The sequence below is a fragment of the Linepithema humile genome, chromosome 3, assembly GCF_040581485.1.
Source record: "Linepithema humile isolate Giens D197 chromosome 3, Lhum_UNIL_v1.0, whole genome shotgun sequence".
Taxonomy (NCBI): Eukaryota; Metazoa; Arthropoda; class Insecta; order Hymenoptera; family Formicidae; genus Linepithema; species Linepithema humile.
The window spans coordinates 20,311,971-20,331,023 of record NC_090130.1 but is presented as its reverse complement, the minus strand read 5'-3'; the positions used below and the strand labels follow the sequence as shown (position 1 = coordinate 20,331,023).

The window sequence follows — 19,053 nt, the reverse complement described above, 5'->3', positions numbered from 1 at the left end:
CCTGGTAACCTAATCATCATAAACTTCTCAGCTCAGCGACAAAGGGGCGAGAGCGCAAGGAGTGGGAAAATGGGAAAAAAATAGCGCAGACGAGAATACTCACGTTTATAGTGCCTTAGTAATACAAGAGGTTAGGTTAGATTCTTTATAGCTGAACTGGCTGCACTAGTTCAGAGTTTATCTTTCTCCTTCCAATGTGGAGTATAAAGAACAGACCTACAATTCGAATGTGGGCAACCTACCTAAGCCGAGAGAGAGAGAGAGAGAGAGAGAGAGAGAGAGAGAGAGAGAGAGAAAGAGAGAGAGAGAGAGGGTATGTCTTTTTCAGTGGTGAAAGTCTTTATCTATTGTCTATAGTACACATAACATATACTATAGATAACAATGTGGTTTCCGACGCAGATAGTTACTAACTCCATGAAACGCGATAATTACTTTTGAATAATCAAAACTGTAATCTACTGTAATCTACTAGATTACGGCTGTGTTCCGAAATTCACTGCCAGTACTGAAAATCTACAGTTTACGTTACGTATATTGTAAAATAAAAATGAAAGCTAGATATTAATTAGTCACTCGCCATTAAAGATAACAAGTTTCTATACGTTAAAAATTTCTGCATTTTTATAGAAATTCTAAATAAAAAAGAACACTCTTCAAAAGTTTAATATATTATTTATAATACTTAAGAAGATAAATGATAAAATGATAAACGATAAAACAGAAATGATAGAAGTCCTATGATTTTTGAATAGCAACAACGGCAACTGATGGCGATAACGGTATTAAGAATAATCGTTTGAACTCTGTCTGTATACTTGTTTGTTCTTAGAAAATTTTCCTTACGGCTATAATAAACGCGCCTCTCCTTCTCTCGCTTTTTCCTTTTTTCTCTATCTTTGCATTTCCCTTACTGTGTGTGGACGTTCAAATAACATTCTCCCCGCAGCTTACTACTGCAGAGTACGACGAACGAAATTGAGATTCGCACGCGCGGTAATTTATGAGTAATGATAATAACCTCTCACGGACCTCTCAACGATCTTGGCGGTAGCGATGGAGTGTGTTAACGAGCGCGGAGACCGGGGGAGAGACCTCCCGGTATAATCAGGAGCGATGATGCCGCAACCGGACGGACTGAATCTCTCCCCGCACCGCGACGACGATGGTGCGGGGACGCAAAAAGCGCAGGAGGCACGGAGGATGAATAGCTCTCCTCTTTTTTTGCCCTCTTTCTCTCGGCCTCCCTGCATTCCAAACACTGCAAGTACCTGGGGGTCGCGGAAGGTGCTATCGGACAAGCAAAATTCGCAACGCGTGAAAACGCGCTGCACATTTAACGGATAATCCTGCGTATTTATAATTTCTCAATAAATATCGATAAGTTTTTAACGGGAATATATCGTTAAATGAATCCACAAGCGATTGGTCATTTTCTCTTTCAAGTTTTATCTCTCATATTCATTAAAAATAAAAATAGATTTAGGAGTTCTTTAAAAACATAAAAAATTGATAGAGCAATATCAGGTAACGTCGACAAGTTGAACGAAGGTTTCGAGAGTGTTCGAACGCGAAATCGGCCTCCGCATAATGCGACCTGATTGATATACGCTTCTTCGGGGCAAAAAGAGACGCGCTTCCGCGCAACTGACTACTAAATATAGCGCGCGAGGGGAAAAAACGGAAGTTTCTAGTGATACAAATATTGACAACGGAGGCTCCACCGATTCGATCGTTCTTAGCCTCTCACCGTTCGTTAACAGGGTGGAAAGTAAAAAGTTCCCCGGGAGACGGCGAATTGGAACGGGTCCGCGGCTCGGGAACGTGAAATCGAGCAACCGCCGGTCGGTGATGACCGGTGAGGCGCGGCCGGCGAGGGTGATGGACGGCCCGTCCGTCACGAGGCGGACCCCGTCCACCAAACGAGATTAATAGAGATCCGCCGCTGTCAGCCCGGACGTCTCTCCGAGCGGCTACGGCAGACAGCCAGTCTTCTCGCAGATCGCAAGCCGCGTGGGCAGCACAACCCGATCACGATCGCGATCGATCTTCCTCGATCTCGCACGTGTAACAGCCGGAGAAAGTATCGCGCGGATCTCCTAATCTCCTCTTCTAGTCATCCGGAACTCGCGCGGACTCCCGCGATGAGATCGTGAGAGATCGGTAGCGTGCGATCGTCCTGTCACCGGTATAACCGTATGTCATCCGCGCTGTAAAGATAGTACGTAGCGAGACGCAATCTTCCGTTTATTCGTTTACCACCCGCTCAATATCGATGCGCATACAAAACACGAGGGGATGGTGGGCCGTCCTCGCCGGCTTCGCCGTAGTTTGCGTGGCTAATTTGCGATTAGGTAACGTCGCTGCGCCTCCCTTTTTTTCACGCTCCACTTTTCTCTCTTACGCACTTTTCCATCTAGCACTTTTCAGATTTGATTTTAAGATAATTTGATGAAACATATACTAGGTGCGCAACTAAGTTTCCGGGTTTTTTTTATCAATGCAAAATGGAAAATTTCAAGAGAAATACAAAAAACGGTTTATTCAAAATATCGTCCCTCGCTAGCTACACATTTTTGCCATCTCTCTGGCAATACATGAATACCGCGACGATAAAACGACGCGTCTTTGAATCGAAACCATTCATCCAACCAATTCTGCACTTCTTCGAAATTGGCCAAGTGTAGCCCAGCCAAGCCATGCGCCATCGACCGGAACAAGTGATAATCGGAAGGGGCCAGGTCTGGTGAATACAGCGGGTGCGGTAGCAGATCCCATTTCAGCGTTTTGATGGTGTCCTGGACGATGGAAGTGCGATGGCACGGAGCGTTGTCGTGCTGCAATATTACTCGTTCGTGTCTCGTGTCCCATTCTGGCCGTTTTTCGAGCAATGCATGGTTCAAATTTATCAGTTGTTGTTGTCTTGTGTTTGCGTATCATTTTCATCCAATAACGCTTGCAGATCGGCGTCCTCAAATGTTTTTGGTCTTCCGGAGCGCTCCTTGTCCTCAGTGTCGAAATCGCCACTTCTGAAGCGTTTAAACCAATCTTTACAGGTAGTTTTCGATGGTGCATGTTTGCCGTAGGCTTTCTTAAGCAAACGACCTGCTTCAGCTGCATTTTCTTTCAAGTTGAAGCAGAAAAGCAAAGCTTCCCGCAAATGCTGTTTAGTTGGCACAAAACTCGACATCTTTATTGTTAGAAAAAAAATTTTTGCGTTGCGATATGTGTTGGTATTATAACTGGTTATTGTTGACAGATGTCCAAGTTAATAAAAAAACACAACTTTAGACATGTATATCGACTACATGTATCGTTAGCGCCATTCATGTGTGAAACCCGGAAACTTAGTTGCGCACCTAGTAGTACAAAATATACGCGTTTACTTCTATTCAAAATCGTTTCCATATGTATAAAGTATAACATTTAATAAGAAGCGGCATCATTAAATTCATTTCAAATAATTATCGATACCAATTGATTTGATTTGAGTTCGATGTCACGCGTGAAAAGAATCTTGTCCTTTTGTAATAAAAATTAGTGAAATAATGTTTCTTTTTCAAGCTCAGAATAAGAAACCAAATTTATTGAAATTACGTCTGCTTCGAAAGGCGCGGTTTAATTTCAATTATGTATTAAAATTTTAATCTAAATTAAATGCTACATAAAATTTGAAACTGTAACTTTTATTTTTATTTAAAATTGGTGTAATTTCGATTTTTATTTCATCCAATTTTGCATTGTTTCAAAAATGCACTAATGGTAAGGAATTGAGTTTCTTGATAAACTTTATCCATGCTCATTTCGCGATTTTTGTTGCTCAGCTTTTTGCGAGAAGGAATCGAGTAACGAGGAAAAGATGCACTCGGGGGAACAACGACAACACACGTGTTGCGCCCGGCACGAAAAAATGATCGACGTCGGATACGGTGAGTGTGTGAAACATCAATTATTCTTTGATATTTTTAATCCCAATATTAATCCAGCATTTATAAAAAAAAGAAGAAAAAAATGTGACATTTGTGGAGACAATTTAAGAAAATATCAATGTGTTCGAAAAAACATTTTTTCTCGCGCGTATGGTATCGCAAATTGATACCTCTTAATCAATGGATGTTCTAATAAAGGAGAAGGGGACGAAACATCCGGTTACGACGTGCTTGCGTGTCGGACAGGTTCGTCGGATTTGCGATACCGATTAACAAGGCGGTAACGTCATGTATGCGCACGACGTCACATAAAAAAAATCCTGTTACAATATGTGTTCCTCAATGTAAAAAATTTCCCCAAAAGGGAAAATAATGATAAAAATCTACAAAAAGATTATTATATTTGAATGAAAATCTTCTATTCCATATTTTTTTGCTCCAAGATAATTTTGTTCAAACGTCTATCTATTATTCAACTAAATAATCTAAATATTAGATTCGTTGAATTTTGAAAATGGTGTTTTCTAAATTTAAAAAATATATTGCAGCCTAATAATTCTAAATTAACAGTTAAATGTCATCTTTTGGCATAATCAGTAATAACATAATTTTTTTAATAAGAGGGAAAATTATAAAGTTGATGTATGAAATAAAACATCATATGTACGCTCGCATGTAACTAGATAAAATATTTTTCGCCCTCTAGATTGAGCGAATTTCATTGCGCGTCGCCCGTCTTGGATTCTCTCATCGATTCATTAACTTCAATTGAAGTGTGACCTTTGACTGCTTACGAAGAAGGAGACCGTCCGAATGCTTTGATGAAAATTAATATTTCGATTAAAACACCGTTCGGCTCTCGCCGTGCGATCGAACCGCCCAGTCGGATCCCGAAGTCGTTTGCTTTAAATAATAACCGACGTATTTTTGCGTAAGCTTTGATTTACATATTTGTAATATTATGAATGTGTAATAATTTACAGATATTACAACGCAGTGCGGTAAATCGCGTAAAAACTCGCGTGACCCGGTAACAAAGCGCTCCCACCTTTCGCCGAATTGCGATTTACAGATTATGACACACGATTCGGGGCGCGTTGCGCGCGAAAATATTTGCGAGGCAAATTGACGGGAAGGGGGGAAAAAAAAGGAAAAGCGGCGCGGGTATACGAAGATGCGAGGAACCGTGAATCACACTACGACAGCGTACTCCCGCATTCCGAGTCCCACGCGTTCGCGCCAAAAATAGCAGGAGTTGTATTATACATTCGTGATTCGCACACCCTCGTTCAAGCGCCACCCCTTCTTAGGACCTCGCTGCCGCGCCTCTCTTTTCTAATTTTTCACACCGAGTATATCCACACCCGCGCTACTTCGCGAAAATATTATTCGCTCGGCGCCGTACACGTAGGATGTTTACAATATCTACGTCAAATCTATGCTCGGAATATTCAATTTTGTGTATCTGCCTGGATTTTGTGTCTGTTATAACGCAAGCGTGTAATGTGAATAATTTTATAAAAAAACCAACAAAGAAGAGAACCAAGAAAAAGCTATAACATTTTGTATTAATCTCTGCCATCTCTTGCATTCTGACACCCACGCTTCGTTCTTACAGCCTGGTTTCTAATTTTTTAAATACTTTTGTTTAGGAATATCCGGCGAAGTTATCCAGATCGATGCTGGCCACTGCCGAAAATTATGCCCGCGACACGTGTCCGATGATCCTGGAGATGCGAGCCGACCAGCAGTTCAGGTAGGTTTTTGTTCTTTTCTCTTTCGAAAATTTGCAGTAAAATATTACCGACTTATTCATAAATATATTTAAACCGTTAATTAAGAGAATATATTTTACAAATTAATGTAATTTTATACAAGCAATTGTTACTGGCGGCTATTTTGCGGACAACACGTGACTCGCGAATTCCGAATTTAGTTTGGCAAAGCTTTTGGCGGCAACAGCGATGCGCTATCATCGCACGAGGGCGAGGATTGGCCCCTACGTTGTTTTTGTACCTTCAGGTGCATCCTGCGAGCATGAGTCACGAATTTCGGTGCTGCATTCTTGCCAAACTATCCGGAGAATATTTGCAGGATTCAACGCGTGATCGCTGCTCGCTCGTGTTAGGAGTCATCGAATTATGAATATTTTAAACTTTGAATATATTTACTGAGTTACAAGATAATATTATTACAGATTATCTGTAAACACATCGACAATTGTGTGTATAGCAAACATTTTTTTTTATCTATATTTAATTAAAATATTTTCTTTTCATATTAATGTTATCAACGTTGCCTAACGCAATAAATTAATTCTTTTTATTAAACATAAAATATTCAGCTAAATAAAACTACAAGCAGATCACTTAGAAGAAAAGACTGTCGTCGAAATTATTTTTTTTACGATCCTATTGCTCGTTAAAATATTTTCGACGAGAATTAGTATCATTTCGTCTTCGTTAGACTCATCAAGCCTTCTCCTCGTACAACCGAGGGCTATGCGAAGGATAAAAAAGGTTTAAAACAACGTTCGTGTACAGATTTATGAGGCTCAGGACCAATCGTGGGTTGGAATGCGGCCACGCCAGCCATCGCGCGATCTTTTCGACTTTTACGACGAATAACACCCGGCCACTTTCTTCCCGTATTTTTATGCCGACAATTTGCAGCATGTTGTACACGTAGAGCTTTCGTTAAATGCCGAATTAAGATTTTTAATATTTTTACATAATCAATATTAATAATCAGATTCTTTTATTTAAAAAAAAGTATTACGATTATTACACGTAAAAGATATTTTTCAAATTGACATGAAAAATTGAGATAAGGCGATCAGAACAACAGTAGAAACAAAATAAACGCAAGAAAGTACAATTCTCCACAGATCTGTTATACAAATGTCATTCAACAAAATTATCTTTGTCGAAAATATTCAAGCATCACGGGCCATGTGTCAGCCACAAATAATCCAATAACCGCAATCGACTTGTCGTCGAACTTTATTTTAACAAAAAAAAAAGAAAAAACATTCTCGGGCGCTCAGAATGGAAAGGTCCCACCTCGTGGCGCGGATTCTTCGCGCGAAGACGAACGCTCGTCCTTCCCGTATATCTTCCCGGATCTTTGGCCGGTCAGGGTTATTTTCGTTACGTGACGCAATCCGCGAGATCGGTGGATACGGATGCGGATTTTACAGCAGCCACGCTACAATGGCGCGACGGCGATGGCGCGACACGACGGCGCGAAGCCGGACGAGAGAGGAAGGCGTTGCACGCAAAATACGTGGCGACGGGTACAATACGTCCTTCGAAGGTCGAATCGCCGCGGTCACTGTCCTCGGCCGGCGCCGGAGTGTCCAGCCACTAAATCCCGGAATTATGCGCCCGGGGGATCTCGCGGATGGATGATGGCGATCGCGGGGGAGGAGGTTGGGGGGGGGGGAGAAATTTATGAAAACGACCGGCGCTATTCGCGATAACAATGTAAGCGTATTTTTAGCGCCATTATAAAGCGACCGAGAGTCGCATAAATCAAAATTTTACAAGCGCGCGCGAGGACGCACGTTTGAATCGCCGGTTTTCGCGACGCGGACCATTAGCGCGACACATTGGGGATACGCTGAAGTATTGGCGAACGGAAGATATATCTTTTTGCTAGCAAAAATTACTCACCGACTTTCGTCTGCTTTTAGAAGTGCTCGTCGGACTTCCATTGTCGAGCGAGAGCCGCCAAGCTGGAGAGAGTGTCGACGTTGCAGGGTGTTCGCATAATCGAAGTTATAGATGCCTGCGAGTGCTCGCCGGAAACGTCCTGCAAACGGGAATCCTACATCCACCTCGTGCATTCCGGCACGCCGCATCAGGCCATCGTGGATGTTGGGGTTTGCATCGGCCATTGCGCCAAAGGTAGCTTCGTGAAACCTATAACAAATATTTAATAATTCTAGAAGCGAACCCTGTTGATTCCTCCCGTGCTTTAAGCCTCGGCAGGCACCGCAATTAATTTTGCACATGTTTTCTCTAAACTAGCAACAGTTTAAACTTCCAACAAAGCGTAATTAAATATGTGTGTGAAAATAATTTGAAACAATTACTAATTTTATTTTAAATTAATTTCTTTTTCAGTTTGTAAGAACTGATGAAATTAATATTCAGTTGTATTTTTTAAGATCTGGGCTGCAAGCCGGTTCGGAATAACACAATTAGCATCAAAGGGCCAAACGGTAAGCGAACATCATCGGTCAATATAAAACTAAAACTCGGACACTGAAATGTAATTGAAAAGTTGTTTGTAAGTATTTCAAATTGAGATTCACGCCGTTTTCAAGGTGATGAAGTCTATCAAGTAGTCGAGAAATGCGGCTGCGCCGGTCATTGTCATCGGATGGACCACATGGAAACTGTGCTGGATTATAGCGAGGTAGCGATCAAAGAGGGCACAAACACGACTGACGTGAGGCCCGTTGTTCGAGTAAGAAATTTAAAAGATATAATTTAATAAATATAAAAGAAAAAAATAAAGTTGCTATATGTATTATAAAAATTTCATTTTAAAAAATTTTTATTTTGTGTAATATTTGTCTAAAAGATAAACTTTTGTTTCATATAAAATACTGGGACACTCTGTATATAGTCAAGTTAATCAAGCAAATAAAATAAAAGTAAAAAGTGAACATTAAATACTTTTTTCTTTATTATTGCGTCAATATTGCATTAACATTTCAAGTTTCTCTGCTTACTTCCATCAACTCGATTTTCTTTTTCAATAGCCAATTAACGTCGGACAATGCGTCGGAACGTGTCCGGGAAATGAGACGGAAACGTGCCTTCTGCGTGACAAAAAGGAGCCATCTAGATGTTTAGCCGGTTTATATTCGAAGCAGTACACTTGCACACCGGCAAGATTTAAAGTGCACGAATACAGGTAGAGTCCATTATATTGATTTGTGAAAATTTTGCCTCTGCACGTATTCGCAACACGTTGACTTGGGAAATAATATCAGTATATAAGACTGAAACGACAATATACGGTTCGTCCAATGCGTTATAAAATTCGAAAAAATTCTTGTGAAATTTTACGAAGTAACTCGGATCTTTTACGGGTCTTTAATACATATAAGCTTAAATTTACAGACAAGGCACTCCTTAGTTAGCCAGATTGTAATACGTCATCTGCCTTTGTGCATATCTTACAATCTTGTCATATAATAAAGGAGCGCTTATTGTTTTAATAATTTTGAAATTATATGTGCACAAATATATTAAAGGAACCCGTAGTTTATTTTGTAATTTTTTTAAATTCTACGAATAATTGTGTTTTGTGGTATTTAATAAAGTCGTATATGCTGATATTTTCTATGCCTATTCGGCTTGTATTACTGCAATATATTTCGAAAAGCTATATATATTTTCGAACGCTTTATCGATGTTTAATATGTCACATTTAAAACTTGTAGAACTCGACGAGGTGCGAAGAGAGAAATAATTCAGATCACTCAGTGTGCCTGCGTCTAGACTGAAACTGTGCATCACTTCGCCGTATTGAGTCAAAGGCGGAAGAGAAATATGACATATGAGAGATACGTGTGTTTAGATTGTATTTCATGCGCACACTCATGTTCCTAGGTACGTCATGTACTAATTCATGCAGGCTAAATAAATCAATGTTTTCTTCAAAGAGCTAGATTGAAGCTTCCTCCCGCACTTCATCCTACTTGCGTATTCCTGATTCGAGATGTGTATCGGTATAATGGGGCTGCCTTATGGGGAGACACGAGTGGCATTTTGCAATTTGTCGTCTACTTTCTCGCATTATACCTGTATTAGCGTGGGAAGTCGAGCTCCCTTGCGGCGCTTGATTGCCGCAATTTATCGCGGGACGCGTCAGCGAGAACCTGTTGACGTTCCACAATGGAGTCAATCGCACGCGGTTAAAATTACGCGGTAAAAGTTCGAGCGGTGTTTTCGACCGAACGGATTTGGCAACGACGTCACTGAATCGTCTCCAACGATAAAAGACTCGAATTTATATTAAAATGACGATTAATGACGCTCTCGTATCGATCCGCTCGAACGCTATAAGTACATCACCGCGCGCTTAACGACCGTTGACAAATCCCTCGCGATTCGTCTTTTGCAGCTTCAGCACGCGACGACAGTCCTATGTAGGTGGATATTGATAACCGAGCGCGATCTCTGCACAACACCAATGTTTATCGATAATGCAACGATCGGTGGGCGGGGCTGAAATTAGAACCGCAAAACAAAACTGTGCGAAAACTGTGCCGATACAAATCGGCGACAAGACGTTTCGCGCGGATAAATAATAGCTCCCGCGGGTTTCTCGTTGGAGTGTAATAAATATCGTCGGACGTCAAATCCGCCTAAATATCGCCGCGTGACGAATGCGACACATAACTCGGCACTTACGAATCCGCGGAATTTAGGAAGCTGTTTTTTTAATAGCCGCGTTGTCATCGGCGGAGCGCGACCTCGTATCTTTTCTCGGTCGCTTCGGAATCTCGCTTCTTTCATCGATCTCGAGCGATGGAATTCGTCATCGCCGAAAACGCTCGTAAATCGCCTCTCTTACGGATCAACTGGAGAAATTAACTGTTCTTTCTCAAAAAAAAAAAAGTATTAAATATCAAGAGAACGTAAATATCAACATCAAAATACTTGGAAGCAAAAATAAATGTTGTTAATAAATTACAAGTCTCTCATTGCTTTTTAGTGAAACATCTTCCGACGTTTACAAGAGCTTTCCGTTCGATGTTTCTCGTGGAAATTTTATACTGCGCATTTTCCCGAATATCTCGATTATTCATAACTTACGCGCAAAGAAACAAATGCGCGCGCGATGCGTACGAGCGGTTTTGTTAGTGGGCCAAGGAATGTTGACGAAAGTGAATGCTGCTAAAGATCCGCGGAGTCGGATCCGCGTCCAGCGGCAGCCGCGGCGAGAGAGAAGTGAGAAGAGCCAATGCTGCGGGGAGCGAACGGTTGCGGGGGAGGCAACTCCCGGCGTAGCATAAAGGTGACTCCTCGCGGCCAAGACCTCCCATATGCCACTTAGCATCCCGTTCGGTTCGGCAAAGCCTTCTCCGTGCGAGGCTCGTCTCTCTCTTTCTCTCCCGCGCTGATAAGGTGCCGATAAGGACGATCGAAAAGAAGTCCGTCGCTGTCCCTTTCAGTCGTGATGAAGGCGTGAGTCGATGCGGCAACGATCGATTTTTCGCGCGCGACACCGCAAAATTGTGAATCGATACGCGATCGAGTGAACGAAGTCAGTTCGGCCGCCCTTTTCTCGCACGCGTGGATCTTCGCTCTGATGACGGTGATGACGAAAAGCGTCCCGTCCTACTCGCTAGTGCTGCTGTTCTTATTGACGTCTCTGAATGACGTTGACGCGTACCCGAGATCGGATCCGGCCGGGGACCGAGACGGACTCGGATTTGCGGACTTGTGGCCCTTCGCTCAGCTGGCGGAGGGAAACGACCTTGCACCCCGGCGTGAGGAGGTTCTGCAGAAGATGCAAGAGGTCTGTGATAAACGACGATAATCCAGACTCAAAGTGACGCGATTGGCCGCGCCGATTCGCGAAAAACAGTGGGATTCTTTGCGTTCATTGTGTCCGGAGAGATTCTCTTATAGCTGCAATTTTTTCCCCCAAAATTCCACGCTATTCGCAACGGCGCGCGCGCGCGCGAAAGTTTCTGTGTGAAAAGAGTAATACTAACAGAAATAATGACGGTTGCAGATCCTCGGTATCCGGAGTCAGAGCGAGAATCTGGCGCATCGCAAGGTACCGCCGCAATTTATGATGGAGCTCTACAACACGATCGCCGATCCCAGCGGTGTCACGCGAGGCCGGAATCCCTACAACGCCAGGGTCGTGCGCAGTTTCGTCGAGCGGGGTAATACTTTCAATATTCGAAAAAAAAAAAAACGGGGAAAATCGGTTTTGCGAATCCCCCGGCGATGAAAGATCGATTGTCACGATCTAACGATATTTTTTCACGTCGCGCGCAGACACCTCCCTGTCGCAATTCTACTTCTTCAACATCTCGGGTCTGGAGATAAACGAATCGGTGCTGGAGGCCGAGCTGCATCTCTACCGGAAGAAAACGCCTTCGCGAAACGGGCGTCCATTGACGATCACTTCACCTTATTATCTGGTAAGTGCCCGGCACTGTCAATGCCGTCACGGTTCGCCTCCTTAATGACGATAATGGCGAAACACGAGGCGGAGAGGTGACGCCTCGTCAAAACATCTTTATATCTCGATTCCGATTTAGATAAGAGTGTACCAAGTCCTGGACGATCGCAGCCTCGACGCGCCGGATCTTCACAGATTGCTGAACGTTCGTTACGTCGGCGCGCACGCTTCCGGCTGGCAGGTGAGCGGAATTCAACATTAATTATTATTTCTGCCATTAATTTCCTCTTTCGTTTGATTAACGCTCGCTAATGTCAGGAATTGATTGAATTCTTTGTTTCGATCAACTGTAAATCCGAGAATCATTAAATCGGCATTCTCGGAAGAACGAACATCGCTGTCGAATGCTTAAACGGGAAAAATGTCCACAGGTGTTCAACGTGAAAGAAGCAGTTCTCGGATGGGTGAGCGGCGAGCCGAATTTAGGCCTCCTGGTGACAGCCTCGAATCTGTTCGAGGACGAAGCGTCGGTGGAATTTTCGCGCCGGAACGATTATCATCACAGCAAGCAGCCGATATTGGTGCTCTTCGACGACGACAGTAGCGATCGTAGCCCCGCCGCGGATGTCGCGCCCCGGTATTACGCTTACGAGAAGCAGGACGACGAGGAGAATCCAAAGGACGAGCTCGCGTACGAGAAGAGCGCGAAGAGCGAGAAGATCGATCTGGAGAACGACTACGGGCGCGCGGAGCATTACAGAAGACACAAGAGGCAGCGGGACGGCGGTCAGTCCGAGGAGGTCCTGCTGACAGACAGACGCGAGTCGGAGTTCTTCCAACGGCAGAAGAGAAGGCGCGAGGGGGACGGGGAGGCCGCGCGTCACGACGATTCGCAGGGGCAGCGACGTCGTCGCGACGCCGCGTCGTCGCGGAAGCGCGCCGGCCGGATCGTGTCGGAGGATCGCACGAGATTCCCGCGGGTGCTCACGTCGATGGACGTCTACGAGAGGGCGATGCTGCGCGAAAAATTGGGCCAGACGGCGCGCGATCGATCGGGACGGCCGAGCGGCGCGCGGCAGCGTGATCGACTCGCGCGATCGGTGAGCAACGAAAACGCGACGGAGCAGAAGAACGCGACGCAGGAGTGCACGAGACACGAGCTCTACGTGGACTTCCGCGACATCGGGCTGTCGTCCTCCATAATCGCGCCGGCCGGCTACTCCGCTTATCAGTGCAAGGGCGTGTGCGAGCCGCCGCTCAGCCAGGATCAACGGCCGACGAATCACGCGACGATACAGGCGACCGTGCACAAGATGGGTCTGGTGAAGGGCGTCGGGAGACCGTGCTGCGTGCCGACCAAGCTGCTCAGCACCAGCATCCTGTTCTACGACGACAACGAGAACGTCGTGCTCAAGATGTACGAGGACATGATCGCGGACCGTTGCGGATGTCGTTAAGCAGGGTCGCGCCGACGCGTCTCGCGAATTTTGAACCTGATCGCGACACGATTACGAAAGTCGTGTCAGCCGTGATTAAAAATGCTGCGGGAGGGAACGGTGATATTCGAAGAATAAGGGGGGGGGGAGTCGTAGTAAATAGAGAGATTACACTTGTAAACGTATGTCTGATTCTTAATCATTAACCTTTTAACCGCGGCATGCAGACTTTCTCTATGCAATCTCAACTTTCTCTGAGCAATTAAAAATAGAAATAGAAAAACAATTCATCAAAAAACTAAACATATATAAATTAATGTTTATACATTAATATAATTTATAAATTTGTATAAATGTATACTGGAATGTACGGCATGAAATATTGATGTCGAATGATTGACAGCGAAAAGCGGTTAATCATTCATCCGTTTTCACCGCAAATATCTATAAAATATTCGCGGCTGAAGGGTTAAGAGATTTGCTTCATTTTGATTGTAAATAGTCATGCTATTGACTGATTGCGTTTTCCTTTAATTAATTCTCCGACGAAAAATTCAGTACAACAGCGGTCTAATTCATATTTTTCGCGAATGAAAATTCTTTGCGTAAAAAACACGGCTTCGAATGGATCGACGATGAACTCTCTTAGCGACATTCTCCCGGAGATTTGCCCGACGATCCTGTAACCGGCATGCCACGCAGCTACTTTGTACATAAGAACATTCCCAAGTGCGCGTAGTATCACACGTATAAACTAGTATGTGTATCTATATTAGTACTGTTAAGTCGTAGCGCCGTTAAATTATTGCTATAATCGTAAAACGGAGGATTAGACGAATGTCCAACTGTGTATATATATTTATAGCCAAGCAAAAGAGCAAACGAGAAATAAATGACATTTGAGCGATAACCGCGCCATGATTGTGCGATTTGATTTATCGGCAAACAACTTTTCCCCCCCGTCGCAATGCGACGTGCAAGAAAAATCTCTCAAAAGGAGAAGCGCGACGTGTTTTCCAGCGATCCCGATTTAAATCCCGCCACGCAATGCATTATTGTCTTTATGTCGTTCCGCGTGATGTCTCGCGATGAGACGCAAATATTATTAGATGTTTCTCGGGCTTGTTTTCGTGTGAGAAACCAAGGTGAGAATTTACTGAAGCGGCAGGTTGACGGTAACAGCGCTCGGCGCCGCCCGGATTGCCGAAACGCAGTCGCGGAATGCACGAGCGGCTATCGGTCTTTCTTCTTCATCATTATGTTCGTATCATTATGTTCGTATCATTATGCGGTTAAAACTGGCTTCGCGATGCGGATGTCGTTTTGCCAAATATTCAAAAGAGACGGACAAGAAACGCCTCGTATTCCTGCAACGATAAATTGTGCAGGATTTTTATTAACGTCATGATCGGCCTTACGAGATTGAGTAAAATAATGCGGCGATTTTCATTGAATAACCGTTCCAGCGAAATCACGCACAATTCTCGCGCAGAATTGAACGAAATTGCAGACGATTATATGAATCCGTTCGATGCTTGTTTTTCCCTGCGTGACCTCCTTCGATTTTAGCACACGTGCCAGCATAACAGATCTCATTATTCAGTTCTCTAATTTTATATTCATCTACGCCCTCTCATTTCTTTTTCTAACGACGCGTGGGAGCGTCTTCGTTATACGATTCATTATATAATTCTCCTATAAATTATATTATTAAAAAAATCGACGTTGCACAGTTTCATCGTAATGTACTTTATCCATTACTAAAAAAATACTTATTTTTTTCGCAAAAATGTAATTATATATTTTTTCACATTTTTAAAATTATGTATGTATTTTTTTAAATGCGTATTTTATGTCGTGTTCAAATATGATCATTAAAAAAAACATTAAAAAAGTGACTTCTTATGATAAAATATCAATATTTTCATTTTTGATATTGAGATAAAATATTGTAGTATTTTTTAATCATTTTTTTCGCCTTATACCGATATCGATTTAAAGCGCCCATATTTCGTCTCGATATGGCGAGGCTGCACGCGACACCCGAGTTTGCATATCGTTCTGCGCGACACCCGAGAGATCATTCGCGTGCCGTGCCGTGTCGTCGTGTTGCATTCCGCGTACGGCGCATGCATCCCCCGCGGCTATATTTAATCCGCGATGGGTGTATTTTCGAATTCGCCCGACTAAAAATAGCCGGAACGCGTTCCTCTGCATTCCACCGTTGCATTTAGATCCTCGCGCGTCGTAATACGCGCACCCACACACGGACGCAAACATACGACGGATGTACACTGTTACGTGCCGCAACTTTCTTGTTCCTTAAATTACCTTCGAACCTTCAGACCATTTTTATCTTTATTTCTTCCGGATTCTAAACAAAGGACCCTTCGATAATTGTAAAAAACGTATTTTAGCCTAACCATTGTTCCTGTGCGTAACGTGCACTTTCTCTTCAATAAAAGCTTTTCCCTTCAATAAATCTTTTTCCTTTCAATAAAACTTTCCACTTCTACGAAATACCTAGAGCACTTGGAAGGTAGATCCATCTCATCAGCTCAGTTCTCGATCACAGCACGAAGCAGCAACACCTAATAAAGACTTTTCCACAAACGTATCCCGATTTATTTAAAATTAGCTATTACGTAGCTTCTCGCACGTAACAATTGCTGGCAGCGGTGGGATATTCTGTGTGAAAGTGCGAACAATTTTATTTGCTGTAATTGGGCTGATTGCTGCGAGTCAAAATCAAGTGAAAGGAAGTTGGGGACCCGGAATTTGAGAAAACTTCGTAGCCTAGCAAGGTTATCAAAGTAGAAGAACCGAGGTCAATCGTAATTTGGTGCTATCCCGACGAATTTAACGGGAGCGCACTCCGATCAACCAGCTGAGATCCTGTCTGTCGGCCGATAAAACCACGACGTGGTCTAAAACCTACCCCGAGGAAAAAAGCACAAGGTCATCAGGACACTTCTGGACGAGCACAGTTAACGAAGGAAAAGGCAGCAGCAACAACGAGACTCCGTGGACAGCCAGCAGGAAAAAAGATCAATCCTCATCATCAGCCCATCTACGTCATCATCATCAACTCATCTACATCTATCAGTGGCGTGAAATCATTTCATCATAGATTTGCTGCGCATCGTACTTTTGTAAAAAGTCTATCAATTTTGTAAACTTTAGAGACACTAAAGCGCATTACGATACCGACTTGTTTGGAAAGTAGTTCGTTAATTAGTTATATTAGCGATATAAATTTTGAACTTAATCGCAGAATCTCTAATTTAGAAGCCGAAATAATCAAAATGAACGATCAAATAGAAACGATACAAGACGCATATCATTTTGGTATAAACCTAGACAGACAATGTTTAATGTTGAAAAAGAGTTATCTCGCCATCCGTAATGGCTTATTGCTGCTACCTGTTTTTAACGGCGAAAACATTCCAGTGAGGCAATTTACGGCTGTTTGTAAAAAAATAAATAGTTTAATCGAGCCAGATGATAGAGTATTCTTTTTTCACGAGATCTTACAAACAAAATTAATAGGAAATGCCACATTAATAAAATCAGTTTTTATTACAATAAAGAATCTCGACGATTTGTGTAAAACGTTAGAATTAGAATTCGGAAACTCTGAAAGCTTTAACCATTGGAAAGTAGAAGTTAACAAACTTCGGCAAAAAACAGACGAATCCTTCGAGAATTACGCTACTAGAGCCAGAAAATTAAACTCCGATATGATCATTGTAATTTCTAACTATTCTAATCCGACAGAAAGAATGATACAAAAAGATTTCGCAACAAATAAGTTAATTGATAGTTTCTTATGCGGATTGCACATTCCATTCAAACAAATTCTTATGGTACAAAAATATGACACATTAGAAGACGCAATCAAGAGCGCAACCAAGTTCATTGCAGCATTTCAGTGCTATTTGAGAACATGTGAATACAGGTAAGATAAAACACGACTCTTTGTATCTCTTAAAAATTAATATTGCGAATTAACGTCCTTAGTATAAGAATCTATATATGTGTATGTTAAAAGTATAAGACTACGTTATAGATATCTTTATTGTCAGCATATCATTTGGATATAAATTTTTCTGTTTATTGTAATCCTGAACTAACAATAAATTTTTCTGTTTATTGTAATCCTAGACTAACAATAAATTACCACATTAATTTAGAAATAAGACCTTAGATACGTACACCCATCCCGCCACGTGGATAGCGAATTTAACACAGTTGCGGTAAACTATTTTCGTGAGTTACTTATTTGCGAATAATTATAAGAACAATTGTAATATTCATAAGATCACGGAACTAATTAATGTCCTACAAGAATAGGCAACCGAAAAACATACTGGGGAATAAATTAAAACTTAAAAATGATTAAATTAAGACGAGCAATAAGAAACAAAATCAAAAAACGCAGGAAAAATTTAGAAATCATGTAAAAAATTGAAGCATTTTTATCAATCACTAAAATATAATAAAACTCTAATTAAACAAAGAATTGACTTTAAAACTGGTGCAGAAAAATAGAGAACCCGAGAAATCGAGGCAAAAATTTTGAAGTCTGCAATTAAATTCAAAAGAACTATAAAAGGAGACACGAGGGTTGGATATAAAGTAGTTGTGTGTGTGTGTGTGTGTGTTGTGACAACATATTTATATGTGACTAAACATATCTATATGCGACATTTATTCTAGAAACAGAATAAGTTTATATCCGTTCAATATAATCTCCTGTCAAATTAAAAATTTTCACATATTAGGCACTGTATATCGTTAGCAGAGCCTTCTATACGAGCGCTCTGTTGTTCGAAGGATTTCGTCTTTTGTTACTGCGTCATGCGGTTTCTCATTGTTAGGAGCACCAGACTTAACGCAGCGGGTTCCTAAATTTTTTGGAACATTATTTTTGTCGCTCTACGGAAAATGTGCCCTGCAAGCCAATTGCCGATATCACACTGCTGCAAATAACTCTGTTTATCTAGCGACTTTCAAATGTATGACAAAAGAATATAAATGGAAAATTATATTGAAGGGATGATACTTAAATTTATTGCGTTCCTAAAACCAACGGTTTGCCACATATATAAATATATTGTCACTAATTTATATCCTCTCGTACTTCGCATATCTTCTTCTAGAAAATGTTCTCTAGAAAATGCGAAAGAAAGTGACAGGTAGAAAAATGATGCGTCTTAAAAGAAGCAAAAAATTTACGAGCGAAAAAAGGAAAAGAAGTGATAAAACCTTTGTCTGGCAAGTTCAAAAAGAGAAATCGAAGAATTTTAAATCGATTACTGTACAGTCATTAATAACATTCGGCACTTAACGGTCACTTTCTAATTACATCAAATGCTCGCAAAAGAAAGAAAAAAAACCCCCAAATGATAAATGTATTGCGATGTAATGATTGATAAATGTAAATTATGAATTTTTTTTTTGTAAAACGGATCGCATACCAATAATGCATAAGGCTGTGTTATAGCGCAACCGGCGATGTTCTGTCA

General features: G+C 41.9%; 2 protein-coding genes across 2 annotated transcripts; both read left to right on the top strand.

Annotated features, from left to right (window-relative positions):
- The first annotated feature begins 2,070 nt into the window (after positions 1-2,070).
- On the top strand, positions 2,071-9,608 carry LOC105671545 (uncharacterized). The gene is made up of 8 exons (XM_012365802.2): positions 2,071-2,354; positions 3,825-3,929; positions 5,582-5,685; positions 7,624-7,837; positions 8,101-8,154; positions 8,260-8,402; positions 8,701-8,855; positions 9,388-9,608. Exons 1-8 carry the CDS (start codon positions 2,276-2,278, stop codon positions 9,443-9,445), a joined length of 912 nt encoding a protein of 303 aa, XP_012221225.1. The 5' UTR covers positions 2,071-2,275; the 3' UTR covers positions 9,446-9,608.
- A 1,239-nt stretch (positions 9,609-10,847) lies between these two features.
- LOC105671539 (bone morphogenetic protein 2-like) lies at positions 10,848-14,435 on the top strand. Its single transcript, XM_012365785.2, has 5 exons — positions 10,848-11,471; positions 11,691-11,847; positions 11,963-12,108; positions 12,229-12,330; positions 12,521-14,435. Exons 1-5 carry the CDS (start codon positions 11,262-11,264, stop codon positions 13,544-13,546), a joined length of 1,641 nt encoding a protein of 546 aa, XP_012221208.1. The 5' UTR covers positions 10,848-11,261; the 3' UTR covers positions 13,547-14,435.
- The last annotated feature ends 4,618 nt before the right edge of the window (positions 14,436-19,053 follow it).

Excerpts from the sequence above, each read along its gene's own strand:
- LOC105671545 (XM_012365802.2), top strand. The coding sequence starts at position 2,276 with ATGCGCATACAAAACACGAGGGGATGGTGGGCCGTCCTCGCCGGCTTC. Across the intron at positions 5,686-7,623 it reads CGAGCCGACCAGCAGTTCAG|AAGTGCTCGTCGGACTTCCA; the intron begins GTAGGTTTTTGT and ends GTCTGCTTTTAG. Across the intron at positions 8,155-8,259 it reads TAGCATCAAAGGGCCAAACG|GTGATGAAGTCTATCAAGTA; the intron begins GTAAGCGAACAT and ends GCCGTTTTCAAG.
- LOC105671539 (XM_012365785.2), top strand. The coding sequence starts at position 11,262 with ATGACGGTGATGACGAAAAGCGTCCCGTCCTACTCGCTAGTGCTGCTG. Across the intron at positions 11,472-11,690 it reads TTCTGCAGAAGATGCAAGAG|ATCCTCGGTATCCGGAGTCA; the intron begins GTCTGTGATAAA and ends TGACGGTTGCAG. Across the intron at positions 12,109-12,228 it reads TCACTTCACCTTATTATCTG|ATAAGAGTGTACCAAGTCCT; the intron begins GTAAGTGCCCGG and ends ATTCCGATTTAG.